This window comes from Lycorma delicatula, chromosome 7 (genome assembly GCF_047948215.1).
Source record: "Lycorma delicatula isolate Av1 chromosome 7, ASM4794821v1, whole genome shotgun sequence".
Taxonomy (NCBI): Eukaryota; Metazoa; Arthropoda; class Insecta; order Hemiptera; family Fulgoridae; genus Lycorma; species Lycorma delicatula.
In genome coordinates, this window is record NC_134461.1 from 76337315 (window position 1) to 76361999 (window position 24685).

Below are 24685 nucleotides of genomic sequence, written 5' to 3' on the forward strand. Positions count from 1 at the left end.
TTAAGCAATAGTACAAGGTGTGGCTATTAAATAAAAAGGCTAATGCTGCCACAGAAGAATTGTGCATGAGCCAAATTCATATGACCAACAGCTGTGTAGCGTGAAGCCTTCTGTTTCAATTGTTGCCACTCCAGTTTTTGTAGACATATTAGTCTGGCCGTGGCCTTCCTTTGGATAACATCTGTTTTTTTGTTTTGCCGAAAAAATGAAAAGTGTTTTATTAGAGCAAAGAATTGTCGTCAAATTTCATATGAAACTTGGAAAAACCACTACTGAAACTTATCTTTTATTAAAAAAAAAGTATATGGCAAGAATGTTTTTCAAATGTGTGGGTTTTTCAGTGGTTTAAGCGTTTTTAAGATGGCCAAGAAGACGTTGATGATCAAAATTCAAAGTGATGATGATTGTTTTTTTTCATATTCATGCGATTGTGTACCTTTACTGGGTTGCTGAATGTCAAACAATTAATCAACATTACTACCTTGAGGTCCTTGCTCAACTTCGTGAAAAAATAAGAAAAAACGACCCAAACTGTGGAACAAGTCATGGGTCCTTCATCAAGACGTTTCTAGTCAAGTATAACATCCCAGTGTTAAGACTATTTGCCTGACCTGGCACCATGTGAATTTTATCTGTTTCCCAAGGTCAAATCTGCATTAAAAGGAACAAGATTTTGGACTGTTGAAACTGTGACAGAAAAAGCGGCACGTGTCATGAAAGAGCTCAGAGAAGAATTCCAGCACTGTTTCGAACAATGGAAAATTCACAAGGAGCATTGTAGGTGTAGAGGAGGGATGCATATTGAAGGGGATAATAACTAAATATGTATAAATTTAAAATAAAATATTTTACAGCATTAGTCTCGTTATTTAATAGCCACACCTCATATATGATCCTATGATTAGACAGATTAAACAACCTGAAATAATTTTGATGAAGTAAATTTTTTAACTAGCTAAATCTGTTCTCTTATACTACTTATTGTTTAATACGCATGACAACACTGGTCTAAAAGAAATGTTTCTATAAAATTTAAATTATACAGCAAAGCACTGCATATAAATTTAGTACTGTACTTTATGTATAGCTTTAAATGGTTATACATACTACAGTTAAAATATGCAGAATGATAATTCTCCAATTAAATTCATAATTTTCCATATCATTACTGACATAAAATAGAGTAAAACATAGTTATATGGCAGATTTTTATTAAAAGAAAAGTTTCAATTTACAGAAGAATATACCACTCATAAAAAATAAATTACACTTTCAATGAATGATTGCATTTAAATAATTTTATTTTGTAGAGAATGCACTTTGCACACAGGAGCTGTATAAGATCAGTGGTCGATCCTTCATAAAGGCTCCAGGTATGTAGAATATGGTTTCCATATTTAATACAAATATGGCATATTGAGACAGTAATAAAAAAAATCTTCTTTTCTTTTTTTAAATTGTGTTTTTCAACTAGTTTTTTCTGGTTGTTAACATAATAAATATTACACATAAATATAAAAGTTTTTCTAGATTATAAAGAAACAAATGCAACAATTGCCTGCACATGGCAATTTCATCAAACAGCACTGTTACATATAAACAAAAATTATATAAATTAATTTAAATGATGATTTAATGGTTTTCTTTTGCCTAAAAATAAACTACAAGGAAAAATATTCTACAAGGGCCGAGGGCCACCTTTAAAGTTTTTACAAAAAATGGAAAAAATAAATTTTTTGGTACAAATTGTTTTACTGTTTCTCAAAATGTTTGCCTTTAAGATTTATACACTTTTGTATGCATTCGAATCAATTCTTGAAGCATTTTTTCCACTCTGAAGTTGGTATCGCAAAAACATGGTTTTGGAAGAATTCTACAGCTTCTTGAGGTGATGCAAATCGCTGTCCATGCATTTTTTCTTTGATATTCAGAAACAAAAAGAAGTTGTTAGGTGATAAATCAGATGAATACAGGCAATGAGACATTAATTCAATGTTTTTTTTCCATTAAATAATTAATTGTTTTAAGTGCTGCGTGAGAACTTGCATTGGTATGATGAAGAATGATGCGATGTTTTTGATTGTTTTCCTGATTTCATTGATGATTTCTGGCAAACAAATTGTTGTACACCATTCAGCATTAACTGTTCTTCTATCCTGTAAAGCAATGGTTGCTCATTTTCAATACAGGCAAAGAAAAAATGCAACCATTTTCTTGAAAGTTTCACGAATGAGCCAATTTTGATGGCTTCTGTTCATCTAGGAACACTAAAACAGTTGATTGTTGTTTCGTTTCTAGCTTTACAAATATATCCAAGTTTTGTCTCCTGTTACAATTTTGTATATGAATTTTGCATTTCCTTAGCTGAATTCTTTGCGCATCTCCTTACACCAATTGACACAAGCCTGTTTTTGAGCTTTGGTCAAATTATTTAAAATCAATCAGGAACAGATCTATCTCAGCTAAATGTTCATGCAAAATCGAATGTACTGTAATCTTTGTTGTGCCTAAGGATGCCTCTATCAAGTCACATCTCGATCCTCTTCAATCATGTTGCGCATAGCATCAATGTTTTTTGGAACAACCGATTTTGGTTGACCTTCACAAAATTCATCACTGACAGAAGCACGATCACAATGAAATTCTGTAAAACAAATGTAAAGTCTTTTCTGATGATGATTCATTACCAAAAGTTGAACGAAACAATTTGAAGCATTGTTGTTGAGTTAGGCCCTAACTAAAATCATGAAAAATTACCATTTTTTCAGAAAACTGTTACTTTTTTTTTTTTTTATAAATGCTCATTGTAAACAAACTACTTGACAGATTTCTGAGCTGCCACTGCTGTAAAAAAAGTCAAATTTTACAACAATTGTAATGTCACATCTTAATAGCGCCATCTAGTGGTCATCTGTAAAAACTTAAAAGGTGACCTCCATACACGAAACAACACATTAGGTATCCTTAATATACTAATAACTTTCTAAATTTATATATAAATTAATATAGCTGTTATTTTATGAAGTTCACACTATTTTTCAGAAATGAAGTACTTACAAACAAAGGTAAGGTATCATCAATGTAAAAAAAAATCAAGTTTGAACTATTTCAAACAGTTTACTTTTTGTCAAACTAAATGTCTTCTATTATGGTAATATCTGTTAACTGAATAGTTTAAGAGAAATGTATACATAATATTATTATACAATTCTTTAGATAAAAATAAACTATTAATATGAAAGGTCAATATAATATCCAACTAATACATTTCTTTCTTTTTTTATCAAGAATTATATTTTACATTAGTTTATTTGCAATTATAAAAATAAAACAAAAAGAATTTGGTTATGAAAAGAATTAAACACAAAATAAAAATGGAAGTAGATAAAATATACATTGTCAATAGTACCATCACACACCTTTTAACACATGTTAATAACATCTGTAACTAAGTCAGTATTATAACAGCACAGCATAATATGGTTTGAGAAAGCATATCTCTTTATAGCAAACAAGCCGAAATATTCAAAGGAGTAAAAAAAATTACATAACCTTTAAGTTTTTATAATTCATCATTAGGAATATAATTTTTACAATTGTAACTTATACCTAAAGACATCTGAGAGCATATATATATATTTTTTTTTAATTCTGAATATAATTTCTGATAAAGATTGTAATGTAGATAGTTTTCTTGCACTAAATTATAAGATCTATGCAATGGTGACTTGATGAGGAAACACAAAGGCTTGCTTATCTAAATGCCTACTGGTAAACATTTTTTAAGCATTTTTCTAACGTCACTACATTAAATTTCATTGGTAATTAAATTATTTTTAACTTTTATTAACACTCAAACAGCCTATGAATAATTCACATTCAACAACACTTTACAACTACTGCAGAGTTTAACAAAAAAATGATTACCAACAATTATATATAACAATCCCGAAAACTAAATATGGGTTTCTGTGGATCTGAACCAAGACAAAAATATACAGGTTTATAATCTGTATTTTAAGGGGTAAAGATTTTTTAATTCTAAAAAATTGATCATATGTTTCTCTCTTTAACAGAAATATTCTAACACTTAATATTGCACTTCACAATTTTACTTAGAAAAAAAAAATAGAATGAAACAAACACAAAATAATAATCTTCTTTAGTATTTGTGCCAAAATAAGGAATAAGAATTGACAAATAATTTTTTTCTTCAAAATTAACAATACAAATGACATGCAGTAATAAGACAATTAGCAAACAGAAGTGACATTAGACATTAGTGAACATGCATAATTCACATATTGTTAAGGTTATAAAACATTTACCTCCACATTAACAGCATGCTTATATATTTCAGAATAATACATGTTACATACATAAAACAAATGTAATAAAATTATAAATAACAGAACTTCATGTATATTTATAGCCAAGTGTTAGAGTATGTTTTTCAAAGGAATAAAGCTGCACAAGTTCCTATATATTTACTGAAGATCAATAATGTTTGTATATACAATACAGATATATTAATTCACTATTATTAACAAAATTATTATTCTAATAATTTAAATACCAACTTAGAAGAGTTTCACCATACAAGAAATAAAAATAAGTTTTACAATAAGGATTTTAACATAAGAAACTTACTGAATTCAATCAAATACAGTTGACTTTTTTTAAGAGTATACAAAAATAATTCTGCAAGTGGTTTTCAATATTAAAATTACTTATATAAAAAAAAAGAAACGGTTAATGATTTTAAATATATATATATATATATATATTTTAGATATTGTATATACTTGCATTTATTTATAAATAAGGAGAATTAAGATCTTTGATTAGCTTATAATTAACTTAATTAGTCCACAAGACAAAAACTCAATAATTTACTAATTATCAAAATATGTATTATCAAATAATTATAAGACCCCACAAAAATGTCATTAAACATAACCAAAATGAATCTTTAAAAGATGTCTTCAACCTGAACAAGATAAAGATTAATACCCATCCAAATTTAATTTAATCAACAGATAATTAATACTATCACTTAAGAATTATTCATTATTTAATTTTGCAAATGTGTAAATACCTTCAACACTTTACAAATTATTAAATTAAAAGGTCTACTGCATTTTTATTTAAATGTTTCACTTCAATTGTTGTTAACTACTGGATGTAGTTTACTGTTTTACCCATGACCTTCCAATTAATTCCAACATTCTGTTCACTATCTATTAAAAGATTAAGATACTCTTATAAAGCTTGACCAATCAAAATAAACCTTCATGGAAGGTGTGATTTAAATATGTTTTAAAATTAAGAGAAATTACAGCACATTCCAGCATACAAAAACAAAATTTAAAGAAAATACTTTCCTCATTACAATTAGTATTATACTACAATATTATTAGCATGCAAAACAAACAAACAAGTCAATTGAAAAAGAAAAATATAAAGACAGAAGTATAACAAGACAAAGTGATATTAAACCTGATAATAGTATTAAAATGTTTTCTCCACTGAAATTTCATCGGGTAAGCCTTAGTAATGACAACCCACCATTCTTCTAAAACAATTACATATATATATGCTATGATATTTACTTAATACATAAAATATAATACATCTTTTAAAATCATAAATCATCAACTGCTTGACAGAAGAAATGACATAATAAATCACAAAATTGATTAATTATGTTACCATAAACAATAAACATAAAATGGTTGCCCCATAAATTCTAAGTCTAATATAAAATTATAAACATATGTATTGTATACACTGTATTCAGATACCTATATTTATAAACAGGATGATTCCAAATTTCATGGAAATCTCTCAGGAAATGATAATATAACCAAAAATAAGAAAAAGATTCATATAAATACAGGTCAGAAAATAGTTAAGGTTATATTAAATGGTTATGGTTATGTTTAGGCTCGCAAAACATTTAGCCCTGTTTTCTGCTCCCACTATGAAATTAAACCATACAAAAATTCTTGGGGTACAAATTGAGGGGTAAATTTGGTGGTTCCTTAAGATTATTGTTCTAAGAAATTGAATAACTGTGGTCCCAGATCTCTATCTCACTTAAATTTCATGAAAAACATGGTAAAACATGAAAAAGTTCTATCAGAAAATGCACTTTTTTCGGTTTGGAATAAAATAACTTTGTTATAAAAATGGAAAATAACAAATAAACATTTCTAGTGAACTCGGTAGAGAATTTAATTCTGAGAAAATTTATATAAATAATGTCTATTAAAATTAATACAATTTGAGAAGTTCAACTTTAATTAAAAACAAAACACACAAACTGAATCGGGGAAAAGTGATATACTTGCATTTACAGCTAACATAAAAAAAGACAGACATCTAACATTTGAATTGCTAATTGTTTAAGTTTTTCCTATGTTATAAAATGCATTAATTATTTTTTTATAAAAACTTATTTTGTAATTATATTGTTAATTTCATATTTTTTATACTGTACTATAGTATTTTTTATGATGAAAATTACTGTATCCATTATTAAAGTTTTTTAAATCACTGTACTGTAAACTATGTTACATTTTCTAATATATCTTACTGTAAAATATAAAATTGTATATTTATCTCTATTTTTGATGAAAATATAAGCAGAAAAATAAAAAACTCACAAATATAAAATTCAGGAAAAGAAAAATTAAATTTAAGAGTATTCTTATTGAATATTCTATACAGTATATAGATGTACTGGCCAATATTGTCTTTAATGACTATCTATTGGCTACAGCGACCAAATTCACCTGGTTCCTTAAAGGTCTTATCAATTTTTACTATAATGTAATATATAATGACAATTTAATTTTAAGTACATATTTTAGTATTTAATTTTTACTGTACCAAAAAAAAATAGAAATTAATTGAAAATTTTGCATATTAACTTTTTCCCCAAAAACTACACTATTATTTTTCGGCTGCATGTCTTATGCAAGGGCCCATTGTACACAAGTAAATACAATACTTTTGAAGTTTATTCACAATCAATTCTGGGGAAAATGATATACAACAAATTAAACATTAAATAAACTTATGAACAAATGCCTTTCAAGCAATAGAAACATCCCCTTTAGTAATGAAACCCAAGAAAGCTAAATCTGCTCTCAGCTGCTCATGCTTGTTTTTTTTTTTTTTAATTTAAAGGAAGTAGTTTGATGTTCTTTAGTATCTTTAGTATAAAAAGGGGAGGGAGATTAACAAAAGGTTTCTAGTTGAATCAACTGAACTACTGTTGAAGTTGCCATTTAAGAATGTGGTTTTGAATTGATCCCACACCAACTTCCACTTGGCATCTCTTTTGGCATTCAATCTTTTTTCAAATCTAGACAGTAAGTATTCATTATGTTCAGACATATATCACGTATATATTGTTCTGACTGCAGAATTTCAATAAACTCTCTAGCTAGAATATTATTTCATCCTGCCTGGCTAAATGTGTTAAATCAAGTACATGGAGAGGTAAGTAAAGAGCCAGGTCCCATAATACACATCTATTTAATTTTACAGTGAATTGGTAGCATTTTTGTCTTTCAACTGTATTTGTATAACTTATAAATTTTGGGGCAACCTTCATACAACACTTATATACAACTATATCACTAAATTTATTTTTCAACAAAATAGCACACTATAATTATCGCTTTTCCCAAAATAAGATGTTTTTTCATTTATTACAATGATAAAACATTATTAAAATACATTAACCAATTTAAAAATGTCCTTTTATTTTACCTTCATTGATTTTCTAGAATCAACTAGCACTAAACAAATTAATTATATATCTTAGGATAACAGAATATATTATTCTATAAACTAACCCAAGAACAGTCATTTAAACACTTTAATAAATAAACTTCATACCTGACTGATTGCATACTCAGTACCATTAGAAATAAGATCAATAATAAAAAGCACGTACATCATTTTTTTCTCACTATGCTCTGTTTTTCAACAGAGTAGGTTTTTCAGTGATATCTGTGGCCCTAAATGAACTGGCCCAACCATAACTTAGCCTACTATCCTACACTAGCTAAATTTTTTATAACCATTATTGAAATTCATATTAGCCTTTAGCAGGTAACAGAAGTCCTAATTCATGCTCGTTTGTAAAATATGCATTATAAATAAAAAATAATACAGATTCCATTTTTTAAAGTGCACCTAATCTATAAAATTCACTTAAGAGATAAACCAGGTCTATATTGCAGATGGGATTTGTATAAAAAATGTTTCATCTACACTGGGAATTGAATGAGAGACCTCTGCATACCAGCAAGTAATTCTATCCCATATACTAATAACCAAGTTTAATAACTGCATAATATTGACAATAAAATGAAACACAAGTACTATAACCAAAATCTTTTTAATGATAATTATTATGTTTCCAATACTACAGCTATGATTATTATCTAAATTAAATTTTGTTGGAAGTAATCTTATTTTTGTTTAAAATAAGTTTATTCAAACAAGACGTTTTTCTAACACATAATCAACACAGTTTGTTTTTTTATGCAATTACATTAAAGATAAACTAAGCAAAATTAAATATAGTAAAACCTCCCCAAAATGGAGTCTGATGGGATCTACTAAGAAATCAGTTTTGAAGAGGTTTCCATTTTACAGTTTCATTATAAATCAGGCTAATTTATAGTAAGGTTCTGTGGAATAAATTATACGAATATAAAATGAAGTTAGATAATGATATATCGATATGATATATTAAAGATTGGAAAACTGAAATAGGTTACTTTTTGGGAATATGAATTATATGAATTATATTATTTATATATAAATTTTGACTTACTAAGTGGTAGTGAAAACTGTTTTCATTTACAGATATTTCAGAAATATAAAACACTTATTTCTATATTCAAGTTCAACTTAAGTTATATTTCACTTGAAAGTTACACTTAAAAAATAAGAAATACACTTAGCCTAAAACACAACATGAACACTGATTTTAAAATAAAATAATTTTCTAAAGAATTTTCAAGTACTGTATTTAAACTCTAAACAATATCAAACAATCAAAATGCGAAACTAGAACAACAATAAAGGCTCACGATAAAATGAAAATTATTACAGCTTCCAAAGTGTTCACAGCACTGAATAAAATTATTCTTAATTTATACATCCAGAAATTCTAAGAAGTGATTAGCTTGTTGACAAAATACAGCACATGGATTTTTTTACATAAGCTGTAACCTGCTAATGTAATTTATTAATAACAGTCAGCTAATAGGCTGAAAGTTGGAGTCACAAATGTGATTGCATATCTTATGCTAAAGAACAGTTCACCTGATGGATTCATTATTTTACAAATTGTGATTTATGTACAAATTGTTAATCACTTTATTTTATTACAGGTTATTCAGTTTTTTATTTCCTTCCATCTTAAATAAATAAAAAAATAATAAATAATAAAATAATAAATTCAACACTTTAAATTAAAAGTAAAATCCATGTTTCTTTTCAGTTTCTATATTACGGAGTTCCTTCTTGAAGAAATTAAATTTTATTAAAATAAATCGGGACTTGGGAAACCATACATTGCAAAGGTTGCTATTTTTAAAAGGTTCTGTTTTGCAGAGGTTTTACTTTGTTTGTTACCAATTTTGAATAACTGCTTTTAATCACAGACTTGAATCTAGTCACAAAGAGTAAATATTCTAAAACAGTAATAAATGATATATAGGTAACATAATTGAATACATACTCCTCCAAACAAAAAAAAAATACTGACATAAATCTTACCTTAAATTTATTTATGTAGAACAACTAATTTTAAGAACTATCTGCTATTGATTTCTTTTTGTTTTCTGCCTTGGAGAAATTGTATTTTCAGTTTTAACGCATAAAGCAATGGTTATTAAAAAAATATATTTAATAAATTATTACATATATAATTTATTATTAGCAAAATTTTTTTGTTGATAAATATAATAATTAAATTAAAAATGGGGTTCTAAAATAAGTTAATTTAACAGCAATATGAAAAGAATTTTGCATTTCTATTTTATTTACTTTTAAAAAGAAAAAGAGTAAATTTAATAAAAATAAAGCGTAAAACCTAATCTCCTACAAGGGGAAAATTCATAAAAATAAACTAATCACACATTCATAAACCACAATCAAACAGTTTTACTTTTTTTATTACTCACATTATTATGAAAGTTGCTGATCATCCGTTTCATTACAAGGCTGCATGCAATACAACAATTAAAATGCTCTAATTTAATAAATAATAATAACAATAATAAACAGAAAGAACAACATAACTACACAAATTAAAAAGACAAACTTTTTTTTTAAAACAATTCTTTCATTTTATTTAGATGCAATTTATACATAACAAAACTTATAACAGAACAATAATTATTTATTCTATAAACTTACATATACTTAAAATATTAAGTTAAAAACAAACTTTCTAATTTGCAATTTCATTATCTTTAGATTAATTTTAATATATCATTAATTATTATTCTTAAAAAAAATTTCAATTATTACTAATCACATGCTTCATTCAACTGTAACCAATTAATAAATAAATTTAATATTTAAATTTATGTAGAATTTCTAAAGTAGACAAGTATAGTTTTATTTTTCATAGTAGAAAGAAAGGCACATGCATAAAAAGAATTAGGATATAGTGAAACCTGTTTTAAGGTAAAATCTCTTTTCCCAACCCAAAATTCTTCTAATTCTAATAATTTTTACAAATGGAAGATGTTCTACACATAATTTCCATTACTGTACTAATAACTCTTCTGAGAATAAAAATGTGAATATGATAAACAAAATAGGATTTGTTAATTAAAAAAATATTATAATATGCTTTCTAATATTGATTTAATAAAAATAAAATGAAATTATTTATATATATATATATATATATATATTATATGTGTGTTTGTTTATATGCGCACATGTTCATGCACTTACATGCACATACATAAATGATTTCTTTTTAAATTAAAAGAGATGATCAAGAACTATTTACAAGAAATAAAAATGTAAACTTGCAATTTGATTATTAAATAATCATCATCAAAACAATAGAGAAATTATAAAAATAAATAAAAAATTCAAAAACGATAAATATTTAAAAAAAATATATATATATATATATATACACATTAGTAAAAAAAATGAAGTAAAGCTATTTATTGATAACCCACAGACTAAGTATAATAATTAAATAAAAGGGAGGGATTTATCTATATACAATGTATTGCAGAACGTACATAGAGCAGAAAATGTAAAATTGTTGAATACGATCTTTTTTGAAAGGGTTTTTAAAAGGTTATCCTTCTTTCAAATACCTTCTAATTTTTTGTTTAATGTAACAGGATTAACGAGTTTTTCAACAAAAATCACATGTTTTTGTCATGAAAGAAATATTAATAATGTAATTTAAGTTTATTACTATCTGGCTTTTGCACTTTCTTCAAACCTTTACTGGAAAATATTTACCGAATTATTTATTTTTGGCAGGCTCAGTTAATGAGAGAGGAATCTCCTTACTATCAATGGCTAAAATGACATACCTGGCCTAATCTTTGCAGCAACTTTTATGAAACAGAAATCATTTCATATATAACTATTTATTTAAGGAAAATTCAATGAAACAGAAATAAAATGGGTGTGATGAAACAAAAATATGATTTATTGAAGATTAATACTGTAACATAATAATGAAAATTAGTATATTACATAAAATATAACTGAAACAGAAAATGTTATACTTTAAATGAATAATTCAGATATACTTCATTATAGTAATATAATAAAGTAACAATTTTGCAAACAATTTTGCTTCTTACGGTTTAAGGAAGAAATCATTACATTTTATACCCAAAAAGTGTCTCACAAAGAAGCAGCAGTATGAATTTCAGAACATGTTTTATGAGTGAAAATTAAAAAAAAAATTATATAAACTTGGATCTGAAACATTTCATTTTCAAATTTTAACTTAAAAAACGTATTACAAACTTATTGTACAATAATTGTTCAAAATATCCTCCTTCAATGTTTATAATGAAATTAAGAAATGCTTTAAATTACATCTTATCTCATTTTTCTATTTATTTATTTTTACATGACTGCCCTAAAAGGAGTGCAACGTATTTAGGGTGTATATGTATGTTTATTTGTTTTACCGTAGCAGCTGAATGGCTGAACCGATTTAAATGTATGATCCCATATAAGAATCCTTACATTATCAGGAGTGTCAAGGCTATATAAATATGTAAATATATATAAAATTAAAAAATTTGAAAAATCTATCAAATAAATGAGTTGTTTTAGAATAACTTGCATCTCAATGCTTCATTCTGAACAATTCAGAAACCTTGTACCTCACACATGTAAAGTGGTTGTCTTACTAATGTTTTTACAAAACTGCCCAAAAAGTAGTGTAATGTATTTACAGTATTTCTATAGGGCAAAAAAATTGTCAAAAATACCTTGTTTTTTTGCCAAATTAACTTCCATTAGGTAAGACATGTAAAAAAATAGTAAATATTGCATAGAAATGAATGAACACTTTTCCACCCTCTCATTTTTTCACATAATTTTCAAAATGGCATCCAAAGTTGGCAAAAAACAGTTTTTTTATTTTAAAGAAAAACTAGATGTTTTACAAAAATGAAGTTATAATAAGAGTTGTAGAACTTTTTAAAACAAAAATTTAAGCCCTGCCCAATGTCAATTGATCAACAAATAAAATAATTATTGCAAAAAAAAAACGCTAGTTGATATTGAACAGGGCTTAAAATTTCTGTTTCAAGAAGTTCTGCAACTTTTATTTATAACTTTTTTTTTGTAAAATGTCTAGTTTTTCTTTAAAATGAAAAAAACTGTTTTTCACCAAATTTGGGCGCAATCTTGAAAATGATACATTAAAATGAGAGGGTGGAAAAAGTAGTTAATTCAATTCTATGGAATATTTCCTATTTTCTACATATCTACCTAACAGAAGTTAATTTTGGCACATAAAAATTTAATTTGATTGGTCTACTATGTTTGTTTCACCATAGTAGCTCAATGGCTGAACCAATTGTCACCCGCACGCTCTTTAATTTTCCTATATTAAAGAGCAATGTTTTTTTTTTGTCAGTCGTGTTTTTTAAATTTCTAAACTAATCTCTGATTAATAATCGATTTTGTTTCTAGATATTTTCCAATATTAAAATGATTCTTGTTGTGGTTTAAAATTATGGAACAGTATTTTTCTACACTTTTCTGCTTATTTTGCTGAACTTTTTTATTTATCTTCATTTGGGGAGCATATAAAATTATTTTCATCTCTTCAGGAGACATTTTGTGTGTGTGTGGTGTGCGCGTGCACGCATGCATCTGTGTTTTATTGAAATTAATCTTTTTAAGATTTATATTATTCCTCTGAATTGTAATATTATATTTTTAATTCTACTAACATAAACCAATTAGTATAGAATATTGAGATAAGACAAAATTAAGGAAAGAAAAGTTGAATTCCAATATTCAGTACTAGGTGGTTTATGTTAATTGAATTTAAAATGAAATATTAAAAAAAAATATATATATATATATATATATAAGAAAAAGTAACCAATGTATACTACAAGCACAGCTACTTCAGACTGAACCTGAACAACCCCAAAGGGATCTGTCCAAGATAAAGCCACATAATTCTTCCAAAATAATTTTTTTAAATAAAAATTAATAAATACAGTATCACAGGATTACCTGAATACACAAAAAAATGTCAAATTCAACAGGGGATATGCATAAATCTATGCACATATATATATATATATAGAAGCAAGTGTTAGATACAATTTTTGCCATAAAAATGAAACTAAAGAATACCCCTTTAGTGTGTATATATATACATTTATTAAGTCATTAAATTCAGAAACATGCATCTAAAGATCTCTATCACAAGGGAACATGGTAATTTAAACTGAACCTCAATACTATAAATAAAACACACATCTATAAAATCAAATTAGAGTAATTAAAACAGTTTTTAAATGTAATAATTTTTATATAAAATTTATATAAAGTACCAATATAAAACAAGCAACATTTAATAATCCCATAAAAATGCAAACTACATTAAATGAAGCAATAATAATCAAAACTGGGAATATTTAATGAATCTTAATTCCTAAAAAAAATGAAATAAAACACAAAAAGAATGTTTAAGAAAACTATATTAACAGACAAAAGAGGCAAAACATTCCACATTTTTCAGTATTAAACTTTAATAAAAATTTTAAAATATACAGAATCAAAAATTGTTTAAAAAATTATTTGTTTTTAACATTTGTTTAAAATTATACTTCTACATGGCAATTTTTTTTATATTAAGCAGAGCATAATTAACTTACATAAGTGAGCAAAGACAATCCTTTTTCTTTACATTTATCTGTACTGAATTAACGTATTTTGTGAAATTGAAAATTTTATAGGGGAAAAAATATATTTGGATCGATAAAAACATTTTAGCAAATTCCTGAATACCCATATTATTCTCATGTTAACTCTGATTCTGAGCAAGAGTTGGCTAATGAGTCTATACATGACATAGGGGTAATATGCACCATGTCATAGTTTACATGCACCATTAACAATTCTCAATTCTTTGGTATGAGTGATTGTCAACTAAGAGAACTTAATGCTCTTTATAAAACGGGAAAACATGTTTCATCCAGTAGATGTGATGCAGTAAATACTGAGAGCACTGACTAAGTCAATAATGCATCTTAAAAAGTAATTCACAGAAATACACATTAAAAGCAAGACTAAAGCAAGAAAATCTTCCCACCTTGTTTTGTAACGAATATAATTTACTGATTTATTCACAGAGCTAAAAATTTCACTAAGATTAATGTTATCGTTAAAATAAACTAAAGAATTTAGTCAAAATTGTTCAAATATTCTCAAATTCTAACTACTAAAAATACTAACTATCCCAAGACTGGTTATATTATTATTAACATCAACAAAAAAGTAGAGCTATATTGTCTATAATATAGAAATTAATAGGCTAAAAGGAAACAAAATCATACTATATTTATTTAGGTATTGTAACAAAAATAAAAAAACTGTTGCAGATTACAGAATCTAAGTCAGCATTACAAATTAATTACAATATTCCTATTATTTATAAGCTGCCTTACCTTATTTATTTCTATTAGTATGCATAAAAACTTTCTCTTGTTTTGATCATATCCATGTGTCTATAGCAGCTTAGGGTCTAAGTATATTAAGATTTTTATCTACTTTTATATGTAAGTAGCAAATATATTAAAAAAAAACTGTTATGGCTTCAAAGATCTTAATGATTATAATCAAAATTTGCAGATTTGCAACTTCCTAAAATGAATTTCATCGAGTTATGTTTTAATAATTAAGTGAATTAAAAACTGCATTGAAATATGTTTTGCATTGAAACTCAATCAAAAAATATATGTAATAATTTCACGTAAAGAACGTGAAAAAAAAATGTTTAAAATTATGAAAAGAAAGTAGTACATGATAAATACATACAGTATGAGGGAAACCATTCATTTCAAAAAGCTGACAGCAACAGAAGGCCGAGTCATAAGAGTGACATAGAGGGAAACAGTTTATTTTCCATTCTCGAGTTCAAATCCCAGTCAGGCATGGCATTTTCAGACATGCTACAAATCATTCATCTCATCCTCTGAAGCAATACCTAACAGTTGTCCCAGAGGTTAAAAAAAAGTTTATTTTCTTATTAAGAAGAAGCATGAAGACCTGATTTTAGCAGTACACTTAATTAGCCTGGAGACTTCTGAAAATATCTGATATAATAGTAAATAATAATAGGATGGAAAATACTATGTTTACGGCTGAACTCCTACCTAAGTAAGGCAATTAAAAATCAATGAGATTAATAAATGTCATTGGCTGGAAATTAGATACAATCCAGAATGTTTATATAAAATATCTCCTCCCATTCCATATGAAACTTAATCAACGAGTTACTGATTATTCTGTTTGAGTATACTCAGTAAATCTAAAATTTTTATTCTACAAATCTGAAATTTACCTGTCTACAATTTACATTTCCATATACCCTTAAGCAAGAATTACAGGTGGACTCAGATTGGACAGTACTTTTTATTTCTGCTATAAAACAAAGGACCGTGGATAATTTAATTACTGAAACTAAATAATTTGTTATTGTTCAATAAAAGTCTTATTCTGTGATAGTAATAACTTTAAATAAAATTATTCTCTAGTGGATAAAACTTACAAAATAACCACTCCAACATTTTAAAAGGGATCTGTCCTCATCCTAAAATAACATGGCAAAAGTTAGAACCTCCGTTACCCTTAATCCAAGAAAATATTATCAGAAATCTACAGTTGTAGCAACATTAAATAGAATAAGTTTTTCAGCAATGTGGTGCTCCAATCCATTACAATAATGCCCAACCAACCAAACAGTCACTGAGAAATCAAAAAATTACAATTATTTATCTTTTTTATGCGGGTTACAATAAATATAGTCTTTTGAAAAAAAAAAATTCAAGGCAGTGACCATCTGTATGAGTAGAATATTGTACTCATCATATTACTCTTCACTTTGTAGGGTAAGAATTTCTCAGTAATCTGTTAGAATTGAGTACAAATTGAGATCTTAACTTGAGCAAAACTTGAAGGTATAACCTTTAAAAGTTTTCCTCAATTTGTTATATATTTCACTTCAATTGAAATATATAACAGATTATAATAAGGGAGAACTTAAGTTTCTTCTTAATTTGTTCTACTATTTTAAAAATATTAAGCACACTTAAAGATAGCAATAACTTTCTGGTCTCATAAATGCGACAGCTGTGTTTTTTTTTTATAATACATCATATCATTAGCAAATTTATAAACATCTACATAAAACACACTCCAATAATATATAACAAAAAACAAATTGTTATTTAAAACATGAGTTTTTGTTTTAATAATTCCACATCATAAATACACCCAGTAAATTTAACTTCTGGAAAATTAAGTTCAACTAATTTCCCAATTTACTAAATCAGAATGAACATAAAAATATAATATTACATGGAACATTAAACAGCGGTAATGAATATCATTAACTCACTTCAGTTGTCTGGTCCAAAGCTTTCCCATGTGAAGCCTCATAGCTGACTGGTCCTGATGGACTGACAAAATCAATTGGTGCATTCTCATTTCCCTCAACTTATAACAAAAAAAAAGGAAAAGATTATAAACATCTAACAATAATAAATATGGTGTTATATTATTATGCTAAAAAATTAAAGTGCTCATAGATAAAACAAAAAATTAGATCAAATCATTTCAATTTAGATCATTTCTGCTGATATACAATGACTCCTTTTAATTTAATTTAAGATAATTGCACACAAGTACTGTGAATATCAAAACTGATGGTTAAAATTTTGCAATCTAGTTGTACTACTCGGCACTCAGTACATGATTCTATTAAACTTTTTTATAGAATACATATCAAACTAAATTAAATTAGTCTAATTTATCCAAAATATGATTGAATAAGCAAATATTATCTAATCAAATTTGGAATACAAAATGAAATTAATTAACATGCAAAGAAAATAAATTGATAACTTTTATATGCTAAATAACTACAAATAAATTTATATTAGGCCTAAAACAATCAGATACTGGAATTAATTTGTTGCTATCCACATTAACATCGCTTAATTTTAACTAATATTATTTCATCCTAGCTTAAAATATTAGTTTAAGATTAACTGTTAACAATAAGTTACTATGAATTAAGGATATACTGGCTTTAAAATTTTGTTGAATTTGTTTTCTAATAAATAAAATTAAAATAACAAAATTATTTCAAAAATTTTTTTTACGGCAATTAGAGTACTAGTATAAATTAATGATTCAGCTCTTTATTGTTAGAATTAATATTTTCATTTTTGAACTGTTTTATAATGAAGAAACTTCATGATGGAAATCCATTTAGATCTAGTTATAAGTAAAATGAAAATATTTATTCTAACAATAAATTTTACGGGCAAAGTAATAAATAATAGCTACATTAAAAGTCACTTAAGAATAACTTGTGCACTTTTGTGTTGTAAGATTTCTACCTAATGAACAACACAAATACAAAGAAGTCTTGTTGATTTCACTAATCTATTTGAGTAACACTAAGCATAAGCAGTGTACAAGCAAATCCTATTGCTTTGCAATGAGTGGTGGAGAAGCATAAATTGCAACTACAGATGCTTAATTTAAATTTTCTAACAAAACAAATATGCTCTAAGTTAATCATAAAAATTAAGTTTCACTGTACAGAGTGAACAACATAAAATGAACCAATAATGAAACCGCTATCAAACACTATTTATGAAAGACTCACATAAATAGCGTGACTAGTAGATGTATATGTTACTACTGATTGTTGGTGATGTTTGTTAGATGGTTACATGTCAGTGCAGAATACGTTTTGAAGCAGTGCAGCATTGTGAGTGCAGTTGTGTTTGTGTAAAATGCCTTATTCAATCCAAGAGAGGATAGCTATAGTTGAGGCCTATATTCGTTCTGGGTCATTTGAAGAATGATGTTGAGTATTCGTAAAAAATTTTCGAAAGCTCAATGATAAAAGGAAATTTATCTTTGAGCAATTATAAGGCTTTAATCATAAAACTTTTCTCATTAAAATCCATCATCGTTTTTCTTTAAATATAAATCTCAACAACACAGTTATGTCTGAAAAGTTCCCAAACTAAATAAAATAAAATTACAGCTTTAAAGATAAACAAATTCACTCACATCAGCCTTCTAAATAGAACCCTTCTCTAGTTATACACTTGTTGCAGCACTGGTAGAGCCAGTCAAATGCTCTGGAGAAATTACTTTGTGGTGGGATCGCTTACAACTGCTTGGTGCAAGTCCTTTAGATGCCCAGAATGTCATAAAAAAAGCGGCCTTTCATCTTCAACTTGAGTTTCAGGAACAGAAAATAATCTGCTGGAGCCAAGTTGAGTGAATAAGGCAAAAGGGATAAGACGGTGATTTGATTTGCAGCATAATAACATGTTAAAACTGTTGCCATGTGTGCTGGGGCATTGTTGTGCAAGAGAATCCAACTGCCCGGATCCCGGTACTTAGACGATATTTAATGAATGCAATGCATAAGGTGTTTCATTACTTTCCAAACAGAATTTAGAATTCACGGTTTAACCAATAGGGGCAAATTCACAATGAATCAGGCCTACGAGTCAAAGAATTCAATCAACATACGTTGTTCTCACTCTTGATTTTTGCTCCCTGACTTTTGCCGGTCTTTATGCTCCAGGACTCAACCATGCAGCAAATTGACATTTCATTTGCGGATCATACATGAAGCACCAGCTTTCATCCCCCAGTTACAGTTGTTTACAAAAAATTTGGGTCTCTATTGGCAGTTTCAACAAAGTCTTGCACACAATTAAGACTTTGTTGTTTTTGTTCTTCAGTCAAGAAGTGTGGAATGAAAAGAGCACACCTTTTGGCGGTTCAATTTTTATGTTAGAATTGTACATACTGTGTCTTTACCGCAGCTCTTCTGCTATAGCCCAAAGGGTAAGATAGGTTGTTCGAGCAGGAGTGCACACACTTTTGCAATGTTTCCATCGTGAAAAGCTATTGACGGCCTCCCACTTCATTCGTCATTATTCAACGACTCTCTACCGTCTTTAACCCGCTTCTACCACATCTATGTTGTACAAAATACGGCTTCATCACTGAATGCCTGCTGTATCATAGGATAAGTTTCAACGAAAGATTTTTGAAGTTGAACACAAAATTTTATCACGCTTCTCTGTTTCATGTCATGAGCTCAGATAAGGTCACATGAATCCAATGTACGTGGCCGAATATAACTCGAGACTGGAATGATGAAATTTTTTACACACACTTGATAGACATCATACTACATAGTTCCTTGGTTGTCCGAAACATGGCGCTACTTGTATCAACTACAGAAATTTAGTTAAGGAACTTTTCAGACCTACTGTGTATATGGAAAGTGCATTCTGTTATAATCAAGACAAATAACTTACATGACGAATTACAAAAAGAAATAAATATTCTATGAACATGTAAATAAGTGAGTGCTTCACAGCACAGAACTATAATGAACATACAAAAAACAGAGAGAGAATAGTGTATGAGCAAAGATACACTAGTAAAGTGAAGAGATATGCTATCAATCGTTATTGTCATTCAAATAAATATTGTTCTGTGTGTGCATGTGTGTATATATGAAAATCCAAATATGAAAAGAATATTTAAAATATCTAACATATTATTAGCTAGTGGATTATATTTATAAAAGTTACAGTTAACCAAAATATAGAGGAGAAAATTGAGTTGTGAATCATTTAAAGTGAGATATGATCTAACAATATCTAAGAAAAACTGAATGAGTAAAATTTTGTTCTTGTTTATATCAGATATATCAAATTTTTTGATAATTTATCAACATTTGAAAGAAATTACGATTAACCCAACATTAGTATTAAGGAAAACGGTTTCAATTTTTACACTGAAATAATACATTTTATCTTAATTTAATTATTAATAATAATAATAAATCAGTAATTATGGATATAAATCTTATTATTTATTTAAAGTAAAATATACCTGGCGCAGGTATGAAAAAGTTATTAACAGGGGCCATTGCAGCAGGAACTGGGTCTAATAAAGGCGGAGGTGGTGCAGCTGATGAAGTAGCTGTTTTCTTTGTAGTGTTTGGATTCATCACATCAATATAATTTGCCTTCATTCCTAAAAAAAAAGAAAAAATAATCACTGAACTATGCTAAAGAATAAATAAAATGAATAAGAAATTAACTTCCACTCATAAACAATTATGTAAAAAGCCAGAGTAACATTTGTTAAATAGTAAGGCAGAAATCAAAATCTAACCATCATTTCACTTGAACTTCCTGAAAATCTTATAAGTACAATCACACTTGATTTCTTTCCACCAAGATGGAAATAAAACTCTGGAAACCATACAAAAGAAACTTTAAAATCTGCAGATATTTATCATCAGGCATATTATTAAGATAATAGGCTAGGGTGGATTTAGTATGTACCCACAAATCTAACTTAATAACTCATTCAAACTTTCTCATTTCTTCATTTTATTATCCACAGTACAAAAAAGCCAACTTTTAAAAAGGTTTTCTAATACACAATAACAGTATGTAAACAAGTGACTTATGAATCTCCAAGAATCAATAGTCATAATTAATAACCAAAGCGACAATATTCTTATATTTTACTTAAGATGAATACATTAAACAATAAAAAATTGACTACTGCCTAAAAAAAAATACAATGGTTATAAAAAAAACTAAATAAGTTTTTACAAAGATGGAAAAGCTTTTGATGCTGAGACAAGTGAAATTGGGAAGATAAATGAAGATAATTATGGGGAAAACTGGTTCATTTTCAACCATGCAACTTTAATAACTTTACTGTGGTTATACAATCATTATTTTATTTTTTCCCAAAACTTCTAAACTTGGAATTCATTCCATCACTCCTTTTTAAGAAATTAAATAAATAATACCTTTCTCAATGTCTAATATTGCTCAGACAAAAAAAAAAAAAAAAATCAATTTTGTAAGGTACATCTAGGGTACAAACACAAGATATACCCTATATACAAAAGAGAGCAAACAACGTTTTAAAATCTTGAGAAAAATAAGATCTTGTGAAAATAGGAATACTTTCTAATCACAAAGAAAGAACCAATATTCACCGACAAGAATAAAGCTCTTAAGTATGCAGTAGCGACAAGCTACTATCCAAGCTGAAAACATTATCCAATAATAATAATTCAAAACAGACAGCTATTATTTATTAATTTCTGTATGTTAGCCATTTTTTAAATTTAATTTAATTTTTTCAATTAAAAAATTTATTTGTATTTACATAAATTATTATAATAACACATGAAATACATTTTACATATTTAATTACATAAAAATTTAAAGCATTACTAAATAAAATTTAATGACATCGTTAGTTGAAATAAAATAATTTAAATATAAATAATGACTTTTGAAATCAGCAAATTCAACAAATTTAATCAGTTTCTTATCTTTGCAGAATCAGTAAGTCTAAATATTCACAGTTCACAAAACAAATTTCTGATAAAAGAATATTCTCTAATTAAGGAACTAATTTGTTAGTTTACAGAGTTCAGCTTATTAACACATTTGTAGTATTTCAAGTAATAAAATTATAAATGTAATTACAAGCAAACTGAATTTTAGCTTAAAACGAAACATAAAAAATGTTTAGTCAACCAAGGGTGATGCTAGATCTGAATCTGAATCTTCACATGATGTCTCATCAGCACTGTAATCACTTGTGTTGAATCTTCTTCACCAATATTGATTATAATAGAATCCACTGTATCTCCTAAAATTCCATCTTTTTACCAGTTTCTTCTTCTACTTTTATTATGTGTTTTATGTAAACTTCCCAGTCATCCTATGTCACACTCATCATTGCATTATTAGTTACTTCTTGTAATTCAGCTAGATTTAAATTAGCCGTGATATTATGATCTCATACCAGTCATTTCACCTTAGTCTGTGCCAATTCAATGGCGTTCAGCACATACACATAAGGAGGAAAGCTGCAGAACTTTGTGTCCATACTTCTGCAGTAATTCGTCAATTTTCATCTGTTTTTCGGGTTTGTGTTTTTCAATTAATTTAAACAAATCAACTTTTCTCATTTTCGAATCATATATATACAACATTTTTCTTTTCTAACCACAAGATCATATCTCACTTCAGCAAACTCTTGGTGGGTGCCTTATGTACTTGTGTATTGTGGTATGGCGCAGTGTCCAATACTGCAACTGAATTTGGAGTTAAGTTCATTATTAGCTTCTCAGAAACCCACTTTTCAAAATTTGTAGTGTTCATCTGATTGTGATAGTCACCCAATGTTGTTCCTGCTGAAACACATGAACAATTACCTGTTCTTATAGAAGCCTTTTTTAGCGGTAAAGAAAGTTTGTTGTTTTTAGCTTTTTCACTGTACATTTTAATTACCCAGGAAATAACATTTCTTTCAGGGATACGTAGAGTAGTGCCTTTTTTATGAAGAGACATTTTTCAAATAGGCTATAATATAAAAAAAAAAACGAATTGAATACAGTCTTATAAAATTAAACAGAAATTTGACAGTAGTCCTAAACCCAAACAACAAATCACAACTAAAAAAAATTTGTTTTCTTATTAAAACTGTACATAAATAGCAAATGTAAACTGTACTGCACTATACTAAATGTAAACTGTATGCAATCGGAAATAAATTGAACTGTTTATTTCTGTACTGCAGGAGTATATTTGTTATTACTATTAGACATGTCATTTTTATTGTTATTTATTAGTCATTCAAACAATTCTATGTATGTATAATATAAATCAGTTAAGACATTAATCACTAGCCAGTATCTGTTACATAGTTTTAATTTATTATTTTGGCATTTATACATACATATTAATATCCCGAATATGCTGTATATGATATTTAATGAATTTACAAAATGCATTTTAATATATATTTATGTGTAATTTTTTTATTCTATCAGAAAATTCAACATTTCTTATATATACTATTTAGGCATATATATTATTACATGTTATCAGAACATGTATTGATCAAAAGTAATGAAATATTTAAATAATAAAGCAGTAAACCAAAGTTGTTGATCACAAAAAATGTTTTTAATGTGGGTATTAGATATGTGTGTGTGGGAGAGAGAGAGAGAAATGGGACTGCTACTTCCCGCCACATGACTAATACTAAAACTCTATTCTCATGCTGGCTAAACATTATATTAAACAGTAATTGCAATAAACTGGAAAATGAAAACAGTTTAAAAACATTTAAAAAAAAAATGTTTACATAAAATGTAACAAAGAAGACAATTTTAGGCAATCAATACTGGGAAAATAAGATATAGAAAAATTATAATGAAGAATTAATAAATAAATTTAAGAAAATATAAAATAAATATTTCATAGTGTTTTAAGAATGAAAGTAAAAAAATACAGATTGTTGTTGTTTTAGACAAGTCCCCCTTGACAGTATAAATTTATCTTAAAGATATTTGCATTATTGACAGAAACTTCATGGTTGAATAATGATTAAGGTACCAATATATAATAAGTTTTAAAAATTTTAATCTACTAAAACTTTTCAGTGAAAGTTTTTATTATAACACTAAAAAAGTATCCTCTCCCTTACATTTTTTCATAGGAGAAGATACCTGTTTGATCAATTCAAAGTTATTTCTTTCTGTCTTAAGATAATTTCTTTTATCTAACCAACTGTATGTAAGAAGTATGTGCACTATGTCATGGTGGGATTTCACCCCCGCCACTCTGAGTGATCTAAACCTCGTATTTTATTAGGGCCAGGTGGAACACAGGTTAAGGCAATGTGACATCATCCATGGCACTACACTAACAAGTAAGTGTAGAACTACAATTACTCAAAATAGCATCAAAAGTGGCAGACAAACTGAAACAGAATGAAAAAATGGTGTATGCACGCAAAGATGAGTCAAGAT

At 27.2% G+C, this 24685-nt stretch overlaps 1 protein-coding gene across 8 annotated transcripts in view; it reads right to left on the reverse strand.

Moving 5' to 3' along the window:
- Sec16 (endoplasmic reticulum export factor secretory 16) overlaps window positions 1-24685 on the reverse strand; it is a 156680-nt gene that overhangs the window by 22130 nt on the left and 109865 nt on the right. For 5 of the 8 annotated variants that reach the window (XM_075370741.1, XM_075370735.1, XM_075370736.1 and 2 more), the window contains 2 exons: window positions 20722-20865; window positions 17177-17274 (listed from right to left, as the gene is read on the reverse strand). In XM_075370741.1, the coding sequence (XP_075226856.1) occupies window positions 17177-17274; window positions 20722-20865 (242 nt within the window). Of the gene's footprint in view, window positions 1-5499; window positions 5576-10214; window positions 10255-17176; window positions 17275-20721; window positions 20866-24685 lie in introns of all 8 variants that reach the window. The other 3 variants (XM_075370737.1, XM_075370738.1, XM_075370740.1) reach the window with 2 other exon arrangements.